The sequence below is a fragment of the Scardinius erythrophthalmus genome, assembly GCF_964197995.2.
Source record: "Scardinius erythrophthalmus genome assembly, chromosome: 9".
Classification (NCBI taxonomy): Eukaryota; Metazoa; Chordata; class Actinopteri; order Cypriniformes; family Leuciscidae; genus Scardinius; species Scardinius erythrophthalmus.
In genome coordinates this window covers 3,018,493-3,030,821 of record NC_138229.1, presented here as the reverse complement: position 1 = coordinate 3,030,821, position 12,329 = coordinate 3,018,493, and the positions used below count along the sequence as shown (strand labels likewise).

At 35.8% G+C, this 12,329-nt stretch overlaps 1 protein-coding gene across 1 annotated transcript in view; it reads left to right on the top strand.

Moving 5' to 3' along the window:
• LOC308695312 (homer protein homolog 3) overlaps positions 1-9,169 on the top strand; it is a 35,678-nt gene extending 26,509 nt beyond the window's left edge. The window contains exons 7-10 of the mRNA XM_081373427.1: positions 1-106; positions 4,625-4,735; positions 5,194-5,274; positions 8,874-9,169. The exon at positions 1-106 is cut by the window's left edge and continues 51 nt beyond it. Coding sequence (XP_081229553.1) covers positions 1-106; positions 4,625-4,735; positions 5,194-5,274; positions 8,874-9,059 — 484 coding nt within the window. The 3' untranslated portion in view covers positions 9,060-9,169. The remainder of the gene's footprint in view (positions 107-4,624; positions 4,736-5,193; positions 5,275-8,873) is intronic.
• The last annotated feature ends 3,160 nt before the right edge of the window (positions 9,170-12,329 follow it).

Genomic DNA, 12,329 nt, shown 5'->3' with positions numbered 1-12,329 from the left:
TAACTCTAAACTAGTGGCGGCGCTTCATGAGGCAAACGCCAACGTGGAGCAGTGGAAGAAACAGCTGGCGGCGTATCAGGACGAGACCGAGAGATTACGAGATCAGGTGAAAATATAGAATATAAGATGCTTTCAATGTAACATGGAAAAATCACAAGGAGTATTTTCTCCTTAAAATTGCAGTGAACCAAAGACAGTCTCAAAAACACGCTTTGAAATCGCTGGTGTTTCTGACGTCACAAACTACCTTGTAACCAATCAGATCAACGTGTGATCGTCAACCAGTGGATCTCTGAGCTGAGTGAGTGAGTGGAGGCAGGGCTCATTTACATATTCATAGAACAGCGCATACTAAATGAGGCAAGGGTGTCGAGTTACATTCAAGATATTTTAAGGCATGAAGAAAAATTGTTTAAGGAAAAAACTTTTAAATATGTAATTTTGGTGATCAAAGATGAGTTTTAAGAGATAAAATGATTGACTACAGGGGGACTTTAAAGGTCCCATATTGTACACCTTTCTGAAGTTTTATTTTTAGGTTTTGATGTCCTTAAGAATATATATGTGCGGTATAAGTACCAAAAAACATCTCAATATATTTTTACAGCTCCTTTCTCAGGAGCTCTGCCAAGAACCTGTCTACTTAATATTCATGAGCCTCTCTTCTGATTGGCCTGTTGTTTTCTGAGTGACCCACCATTTGTGGGGGTGAGACTGAAGGCGGTGACTGAGTAGTTCTGACATCACACTTATACAGAAGTCACAACGGATGATGGGTGAAGTACTACTTCAACTTGTATGGTAGTTTCATCGCCTCGAGACCTCTGCTATCATGAAAAATGCCAGAAATTTCAGTTTTGACAATATGGGACCTTTAATACATTTACGCTACCGGTCAAAAGTTAGAAATAATTAGAATGTTTTTGAAAGAAGTCGTTTATGCTCAACAACACTGCATTATTTGATTAAAAAATGACGCAGTAAAATAGTATTTAAAGGAAAATATTTTACTATATTTTAAAATGTAATTTATTCTTGTGATGGCAAAACTTAATTTTCAAACAAATGCTGCTCATTGAAAGGAATCCTGTCAAAAATGGTCATGTTTTAAGCAGCAAAACGTTCTGTTCTGTTTAACACTGAACTTCATTAATAATTGCGCACCAATAATTGATTATAACTGCAAAATCAGATTTGTGAAGGATCATGTGACACTGAAGACTGGAGTAATGATGCTGAAAATACAGCTTTGATCACAGGAATAAATTACATTTTACTATATATTCACATAGAAAACAGTTATTTTAAATTGTAATAATATATCACAATATTACTGTAGTTTTCATCAGCCTTGGTGAGCAGAAGAGACCTTTTCAAAAGCATTAAACAAATCTTAATTTAAAAAAAAATTCAAAAGCAAAAAAATTGCAAGAAATGGTCCGACTCTCTATCGATCCGAATGGGATTGTCATCATCACCGTTTCCGTGTCTCTCTTCACACCGTTTGCTCTCATTATCGCTTCAGAACAGGACTCGTGTTTGAGAGAGGTAGCCCTCGATCTCGCTCCGTCTCTTTGGGACGAGAACAGGCGACCAGGTGGTTGAAAATGGTTCATGTCTTAAGGGACTAGAGAGAGAGAGAGAGAGAGAGAGAGAGAGAGAGAGAGAGAGAGAGAGAGAGAGATGGAGTGTGTGAGAGAGAGAGAGAGAGAGAGAGAGAGAGAGAGAGAGAGAGAGAGAGAGAGAGAGAGAGAGAGAGAGAGAGAGAGAGAGAGAGAGAGATGGAGAGAGAGAAAGAGAGGGGGTGTGTAAGAGAGAGAGAGAGAGAGAGAGAGAAAGAGAGAGAAGAGGGAGTGTGTAAGAGAGAGAGAGAGAGAGGGAGAGAGATGTGGTGTGGTTTGTAGGACAGCGATATCCTACTTTCAATGGCCTAGTTTGGAGGACTGAAATATCACCAGGGGAAGCTGCCAGACCCTCGTTTGGGAAACTTTTTTGCACTTTACATGGTTAAAAATAAGCCAGTCCCTCTTAAGGCTCTCCATAACCTCGTGAGTGTGTGTGTGTGTGAGAGTGTGAGAGTGTTTTTGGTTATAATGTTGGAGGATAGAGAGGCACTGCATTTACCTTGAATGGATGGAATAAAAGATGGTGTTGAGAAACATTTGATTGTCCTCAGGGCCTTTATTAAAGATGTCATATCATGCCCTTTTATAAAGTCTTGATTTTGTTTTCGGGCTCTACTAGAACAGGTTTTCATGGTTCAATGTTCAAAAAACACATTATATTCCCCATATTCTCCATTGTTGCGGCTCCTCTCTTCCCAGTCTGTCAGTAACGCTCTGTTTAGTTCCTGTCTCTATGAAGCCCCTCCTTCTGAAAAGCACACTGTGCTCTGATTGGTCGGCTGGAGCAGTGTGTTGTGATTGGTCGAGCGCTTCGAGTGTGTTTGGGAAATGTCCCGCCCCTTACCATAACCGCCAGTTTAACACACTACTAACTAATTTAACCAGGCCCCGCCCCTTTATTCTGCGTATGAATTATTATAATGAGGAATATTGTGACGTGTTCGTTCCCGGAAGAAACTCAAGACTACAATGGAGGCGTTTCAGGAGTTCAGAAACACTGACACTGATATAGAGAAGAACTCAGCAACATTACACACTAAACAAAGATGAACATGTGACAAAAGCATAACAGGTCCTCTTTAAAAGACATTTCTGGTTTTATTGTGGTGATTCATCCTAAGTGTGTAGTTTCAAAGCAAAGAAACATTTCTTCATAATCACCACTTTTGTTACATTTGACTTTTTCTTGAGAAATTAATATTTTTTTCGACAAGGACACATTAAATTGATCAGAAGTGACCGTAAAGACATTTATAACGTTACAAAAGATTCTATTTTAAACAAAAAATGCAGGTTTTTTTAACTTTCAATTCATCAAATAATCCCGAAAAAAGCTGTTTTCATCACTGATAATATTATTAAATATTCCTTGAGCGTCAAATCATCATATTAGAGAGATTTCTGAAGGATCATGTGATACTGAAGACTGGAGTAATGATGCTGAAAATTCAGCTTTGATCACAGGAATAATTTACATTTTAACATTCACATAGAAAACAGTTATTTTCAATTTTTGTAATTATATTTAATTATAATTATAAAAATAAATGTCATACGCAAGAGAGTTCCTTCAAAAACATTAAAAAAATCATACCGACCTCAAACATATGAGAGATAGTTGACTATTAGCTGTATATTAAACATCAAATATGACCTGATTGGCTTTGAGTTTGTAATTTTGCACAGCATTTATACTTTATATTTCTGAACTTATATTTAATAACTTGTCGCATCACACCTGGTTAAAGAGCGTGTCCTTTACTGTCTGTAATGCATTATTCAAATATAATGTGTGAATAATCAGTGAGTGTGTATGTAGGTCAGCTTTATGATGGCCATTATGCTGCAGCTTCTGTGTAATGTGTCTGTGTGAAGTTATAAAATGATTTTACGCATCAGTGTGTTTGTAAAGAAATGGACAGGCGGGAGGAGAGAAACGAGTGAGTCATTACCTCTTTCATCTGAGCCTCAGAACAGTCTGCCATCGCTGAAAGATATCAATAAGAGCCTGTTTTCTGGAAGAACTGACACTTCTGTGAATTAAAGCTGAAGGAAATTAATTAATGAGTGTTTCCAGACAGGTTTCTCTGACACTCGTTCATACAAAAGAGTCTCTGTTCAAAGTCTGATGCTTTGTGTGAATTACAGACTGATGTTCATACATTCATGAGTTTCTACAAGATTCTGTTGGATGGAGATTGAAATGTAGAGATCGTTATAATATTTTTAACTCTTTTTTTAACATCAAAATTAACAAAACTTTAACTAAAATTAAAATGAAAATATAGATAGAAAAAAAATTAAAATTAAAATTATAATAGTATCTCAGTCAGTGTTATTTTAGTAATATTGTGTTACTATTATAGTTTTATTATTTTTATATTTTTATTTTTGTATTTTCCATTATAATTTTAGTTTGAGTTTTAGTACTTTTGCTGGGTTTTTTTTGTTTTTGTTTTTTTATGTCTATAGTTTTTATTAATTTTTATTTCAGTTTTAGTTGATGAAAAACTAAAGTTTAGTTTCAGTTTAACTAAATGAAAATGAGAAATAAAATCAGTTTGATTATTTTTATTTCAAGCAACAATTTTTTTATGGTTTTATTTTTTGTTTGTTAACTATAATAACCTTGTCTTGATGCTAAAATAACATTAATAATAATATTAAATAATAATAATAAAATTGTGCATAGTATGGATAGCGAGATAAATATTAACACAGGGTTCACAATTATATAGACTTTTATTTTACAGCTTTACATGCATTAATACTAAATACATAAATTCTGTATTTTTACATGTAACTGGCTGTTATGTAAAAGTCAAATACATTTTTACAAACGCATGAAAATATTAGGTAAAAATAATCTGTTAAACATAAAAAGTATTGTGTGGAATCATTGAAGACGTGTTCTTTCAAGTTGAGTCAAGAACCCTAGAGTTGTGTATAGAATCTTTCTTTCTATTGGTGTGTGTGTGTGTGTGTGTGTGTGTGTGTAGGTGTCGGAGCTGGAGGCTCATGGTGGTGGTCAGGGACCCAGTGACATGCTCAAAGATGAACTCACTCAGTCCCTGGAGGAGCTGGAGAACTTACTGAAGGCGAAGGATGAGGTGAGACACGCACACACACACTCTCTCTCTCTTTCTCTCTCTCTCTCTCTCTCTCTCTCTCTCTCTCTCTCTCTCTCTCTCTCTCTCTCTCTCTTTCTCTTTCTTTCTTTCTCTTTCGCTTTCCCTCTCTCCCCCCTCTCTCTCTCTCTCTCTCTCTCTCTCTCTCTCTCTCTCTCTCTCACATACACGCACACAGAGAGAGTCTCACACACAAATTATCTCTCACACACAAACTCACTCACTCACTGACACACACACACTCGTGCACACACTCACACTCACACACACCCCTGATGGAGGGGTGAGTCCAGTGACCTATAGATGTTCTTTCCTGAAAGTCACTGTAATCTTCAGCTCAAACTCCTGCTTATAAAACACACAGAGCGCGTTCAGCTCTTTCAGCAAGGACTCACTGTATTAGAGATTTCTGCGCATTATTGCATCTCAATTCATTTCAGGAAATCCGGATTCTCCAGAGTAAGAAGTCGAACTACCATGAGCTGGAGAGAGAGAGAGAAGAGGCCGTACACAGACTACAGGTGCTGGAACATTCACAGTCGCAATCACATTCACAATCGCAATCACATTCACAATCGCAATTACATTCACAATCACATTCACAATCGCATTCACAAACGCATTCACAATCGCATTCACAATCGCATTCACAATCACATTCACAATCACATTCACAATCACATTCACAATCGCAATCACATTCACAATCGCAATCACATTCACAAACACAATCGCATTCACAATCGCAATCACATTCACAATCGCAATCACATTCACAATCGCAATCACATTCACAATCACATTCACAATCACATTCACAGTCACATTCACAATCGCAATCACAAACACAATCACATTCGCAATCACATTCACAATCGCAATCACATTCACAATCACAGTCACAATCGCAATCACATTCACAATCGCATTCACAATCGCAATCACATTCACAAACACAATCACTTTCACAATCGCAATCACATTCACAATCACAGTTACATTCACAATCACAAACACAATCACAATCGCAATCACATTCACAATCACAATCGCAATCACATTCACAAACACAATCACATTCGCAATCGCAATCACATTCACAATCAGTCACATTCACAATCACAATCGCAATCACATTCACAATCGCATTCACAATCACATTCACAAACACAATCACATTCACAATCGCAATCACATTCACAATCACAGTCACATTCACAATCACAAACACAAACACAATCGCATTCGCATTCACATTCACAAACACAATCACATTCGCAATCGCAATCACATTCACAATCGCATTCACAATCGCAATCACATTCACAAACACAATCACATTCACAATCGCAATCACATTCACAATCACATTCACAATCGCATTCACAATCGCAATCACATTCACAAACACAATGACATTCACAATCACAAACACATTCACAATCACATTCAGTCACAATCACATTCACAATCGCATTCACAATCGCAATCACATTCACAAACACAATCACATTCACAATCGCAATCACATTCACAATCACAGTTACATTCACAATCACAAACACAATCACAATCGCAATCACATTCACAATCGCAATCACAATCGCAATCACATTCACAAACACAATCACATTCGCAATCGCAATCGCAATCACATTCACAATCAGTCACATTCACAATCACAATCGCAATCACAATCACATTCACAATCGCATTCACAATCGCAATCACATTCACAAACACAATCACATTCACAATCGCAATCACATTCACAATCACAGTCACATTCACAATCACAAACACAAACACAATCGCATTCACATTCACAAACACAATCACATTCGCAATCGCAATCACATTCACAATCGCATTCACAATCGCAATCACATTCACAAACACAATCACATTCACAATCGCAATCACATTCACAATCACATTCACAATCGCATTCACAATCGCAATCACATTCACAAACACAATGACATTCACAATCACAAACACATTCACAATCACATTCAGTCACAATCACATTCACAATCGCAATCACATTCACAATCGCAATCACATTCACAATCGCAATCACATTCACAATCGCAATCACATTCACAATCACATTCACAGTCACATTCACAATCGCAATCACAAACACAATCACATTCGCAATCACATTCACAATCGCAATCACATTCACAATCACAGTCACAATCGCAATCACATTCACAATCGCATTCACAATCGCAATCACATTCACAAACACAATCACATTCACAATCGCAATCACATTCACAATCACAGTTACATTCACAATCACAAACACAATCACAATCGCAATCACATTCACAATCACAATCACATTCACAAACACAATCACATTCGCAATCGCAATCACATTCACAATCAGTCACATTCACAATCACAATCACAATCGCAATCACATTCACAATCGCATTCACAATCGCAATCACATTCACAAACACAATCACATTCACAATCGCAATCACATTCACAATCACAGTCACATTCACAATCACAAACACAATCGCATTCACATTCACAAACACAATCACATTCGCAATCGCAATCACATTCACAATCGCATTCACAATCGCAATCACATTCACAAACACAATCACATTCACAATCGCAATCACATTCACAATCACATTCACAATCGCATTCACAATCGCAATCACATTCACAAACACAATGACATTCACAATCACAAACACATTCACAATCACATTCAGTCACAATCACATTCACAATCGCATTCACAATCGCAATCACATTCACAAACACAATCACATTCACAATCGCAATCACATTCACAATCACAGTTACATTCACAATCACAAACACAATCGCAATCACATTCACAATCGCAATCACAATCGCAATCACATTCACAAACACAATCACATTCGCAATCGCAATCACATTCACAATCAGTCACATTCGCAATCACAATCACATTCACAATCGCATTCACAATCGCAATCACATTCACAAACACAATCACATTCACAATCGCAATCACATTCACAATCACAGTCACATTCACAAACACAATCGCATTCACATTCACAAACACAATCACATTCGCAATCGCAATCACATTCACAATCGCATTCACAATCGCAATCACATTCACAAACACAATCACATTCACAATCGCAATCACATTCACAATCACATTCACAATCGCATTCACAATCGCAATCACATTCACAAACACAATGACATTCACAATCACAAACACATTCACAATCACATTCAGTCACAATCACATTCACAATCGCATTCACAATCGCAATCACATTCACAAACACAATCACATTCGCAATCACATTCACAAACACAATGACATTCACAATCACATTCACAATCGCATTCAATCACATTCACAATCGCAATCACAAACACAATGACATTCACAATCACATTCACAATCGCAAACACATTCACAATCGCATTCACAATTGCAATCACATTCACAATCACATTCACAATCGCAATCATATTCACAAACACAATGACATTCACAATCACAAACACATTCACAATCACATTCAGTCACAATCACATTCGCAATCACAATCACATTCACAAACACAATCACATTCACAAACGCAATCACAATCACAAACGCATTTACAATCGCAATCACAATCGCAATCACATTCACAATACAGAATTATGTACTACAGTTGCTAAGTACAGAATAATGTTTTGTTTTTCTATATTTTTTTCTATATATTTTTATATAACTTTTATATTTCTTCATGCAGTACAGAATCCGGTTTTATATTTCTATATTTTTTGTATTTATTTTTATAGCACTTTTTATTGCAGGAATGGAATAAGATTTTTATTTCTATATTTTTTTATATATGTGTATATATATATATATAAATATTTATATATATTTTAAAATAATTATTTATTTATATTTTTATAATTTTATTATTTTATATTTCTTCGTGCAGTAGAGAATCAGGTTTTATATTTTTCTATATATGTTTGTATCACTGTGAACGTTGAACAACGAGAGCATGTGTGATATGAAGACATTAGAGGGTTAATTCTTGTTAAATCAGTGACCTCTGTGACGTGTTTTCAGGAGTTGGAGATGCGTAACATGGATCTGGAGCGGCGTGTGCAGAACGCAGAGCAGAACCTGTCCTCAGCGCTGGAAGATCGCGAGCGCGCCGAGAACGAGGTGCAGAGAGTCGTCCAGATCCTCGACGTCAAGATCTACGACCTCAACGACCTTCGACAGAGTCTGGTCAAACTCATCAGTAAATAGTGTGACGTGAGAGACACTCGTCGAGGGCTTCAGTAGTTCAGCTTCACTAGTTTCTATCAGTATCTTCTCACTTCTCCTGCTTTCTTTCTTTTGCACTGAAAACTTTCTGTTCAAACTCTAGCAATAACTTCAGCGTCGGTCGAACACGAACAGCGATGTTACGGTACAGGAGGAGACGCTTTATTTTTGATACACTAGTGATGCCACAAGTATTCATCTTTATTTATTAGAGGTCACACATCGTGAACAATAGGGAAAAATGATTCACAAATGCATTGCAAATCTCTCCGAATCTATTCTTTAAAAAAAACATAATTTAAAGTATTAATAATTCAGTTTAGGGCAGCACAAAAGTTAAATAATCGTATTTACACAAGATTCATTTTTGCTTTTTTTACATTCACATTATTATGATATAATAATTAAAATTTATATTTTTTAATAATATTAATTTATGGTAACACTTTTTTTTAGTGTCCTTGTTACATATGTTTCATGTACTTACCATAGTAATAACAGTAAATTATGCATAATTACATGCAACTAACCCTCAACCAAATCCTAACCGTAACTATAGTAAGTACATGCAGTTAATTATTATTACTCAGTAATTAAATATATAATTACACTGTAACACTGACACTTTTAAATAAAGTGTAACCAAATTTAATAAAAATAATGTGCAATTTAAATGTTTGTACAACTCAGTTTTGTTTGAGTATTGATTATTAAACCCATTACTTAATTATTAATCTATTTTAAGCCAAGTGCATCCTGATTTTTTGGTTTCGGCCCAGAAGTACTATTAAAAATGATTATATTTCAATAATTTAGCTTCATGCATTTCTGTGTAACACTTTATTTTACAGTGTCCTTGTTACATGTACTTACCATAGTAATAACAGTAAATTATCCATAATTACATGCAACTAACCCTCAACCAAACCCTAATCCTACCCTAACCCTATAGTAAGTACATGTAGTTGCTTAATATTACTCAGTACTTAAATATATAATTACACTGTAACAATGACACCTTAAAATAAAGTGTAACCCATTTCTGTAACATATAGTCATATACATTTTTATGAACACTAAAAGATTAAGCAAAACAAAAAATGAATCATTACTCTACTATAGAATATTATGAACCGAAACTAACTTGTAGCAAAGACCTTTGTGGCTCAAATGCCAAACTTTTGGGAGAAACAAGCAAAAAATATGAAAAAGTCATCAATTATTATTTTTACAAATATTTTTTTTTTCTGAATGCCTGTACTGTGTGTGTTTTCTCTGTATATGGATGTGCTCACAGCTGGAGTGTGTAAACCAAAGACCAGCTCGAATCTTCATACTGTGGAATGCTTAGGATAGATACAGGACAGCATTGATAGAAAGCATTAAATAGTTGCAGCGTTGCCACAAAAATATACATTAGGTAGAAATAAACAATTGCTCTGTTATTATAGAATATTAAGATCTCTCAAGGGAGTTTATACTTATATAAGAATAGCTGTAGTTGTTCATTGGGGAATGGATGCTGAATGTGCTTGAATGCATCTCGTGTCGTTGCGTTTACAGTGTATTTGTGATTGATAGCACAAGAAACCAGTGTTAAGTGCCAACAGCCTGAACAACCACAGGGTTTGTGTTCGTTTGCTTTCCGGCGCCGTTGATTTTAGGGGCAAACTTTTATATTTCTTCATGCGGTACTTGAGTATTTGCACTGCTTTGTATCTTTTGGACAATGAAAGCATGTGTGATTATGATTTGGATGTGGCAAGAACTCTTTTCAAGGACAGAATCTCCTCATTTCTGCTTGCAAGCGATCAGAAGTCTGACTCGGAGGAATGCGAGAGACTTGTTTTTCCACACGTGCATCTTTAGTGTGCGGGAGATCATATATTCTGCAGCTCTTGATTAAAACTATGACCGTAGATTTCATAATACACTATTAAGAGTCAAGCTGGAAAACTCCAGAGCCAAGTCTGTTACGGTGTGTGATGTTCTCTGAGTTTAACGAAAACTTGCTAAATAAATTTGTTTTACATTGTATTACCAGTGTGAGTTACTCGGTCATCGTCAGTGGAAAAAATTGCATATGCTCAAAAATCTTGTCAAACCAATATTTGGTCTTCTGTTTTCAGTGATTATAACAATTAGTGCAAAGAACATTTGAAAAACCTTGGATGATAAACGTTCTTCTTGGAATCAAGAAACTATTTCTTAACTGTGTTAAATACGTTTAACTTTGCTAAATATTACATTTGTTCAATTAAAGGTGTGGTTGATTATGATTTGACTTTTCTAGCTTTAGTTAGTGTGTAATGTTGCTGTTTGAGCATAAACAACATCTGCAAAGTTACAACGCTCAAAGTTCAGAGCAAAGGGAGATATTTGCTTTTAAAGAAATCGCTTTTTAAGGACTACAACAAACGGCTGGTAGAGACTACACCACATTCCTCCCAGGTTAGTGACATCACCAACCCTAGAATTTACATAAACCCCACCCCCTGAACACGATTTATAGATTATCATGACAGAATATGCTAATCAATGACTAGAAGATAACTACACATAAGCTTCATAAATTCATCAACTAATCATTCAGAAATGTTGTCTACATGTTGTCACTTCTTCCTGAGTCTCTCCATCTTTCTGACTCCAGTTTGAACATAAAAGGCTAAACGTTTTTGAAATGTTCAGTGCATGTGTGTGTGAGGTAAAAGGACACGAGCTCTTGAAGCTCCGCCCCCTGTGCCGGGAGCAGCAACTCATTTGCATTTAAAGGGACAGACACAAAACGGTGCGTTTTTGCTCACCCTCAAAAAGAGACAATTTTAACATGCTATAAAAATATCTGTGGGGTATTTTGAGCTAAAACTTCACACACACACACACACTACAGACATCAGAGACTTATTTTACATCTTGTGAACACCACATTATACCACTCCTTTAATGCCAAAGCAAATTTAGATGCTTCAACACTGACTAAAATGTATTGTTTCAAACTGAATTAATTTAGAATTATAGGAAGGATTGGCCTTTCAAAACAATTCATAAGTACTCAAGTTTTGGAAATTCATCAAAAATGCAAAAGTTAATTTTCAGTGTTCACTTTAGGAAACTGTTTACTGGACCTTGGTCAGTCTTAAAGTGGGTTTGGGGTAAAATTGCTCATACGTAAATGCAAAAATGCCCCAATTATGAGATATTTTTTGTTCCATTTAATGTATTCTTGGTCTGTCATTAAAATATTGCATATTC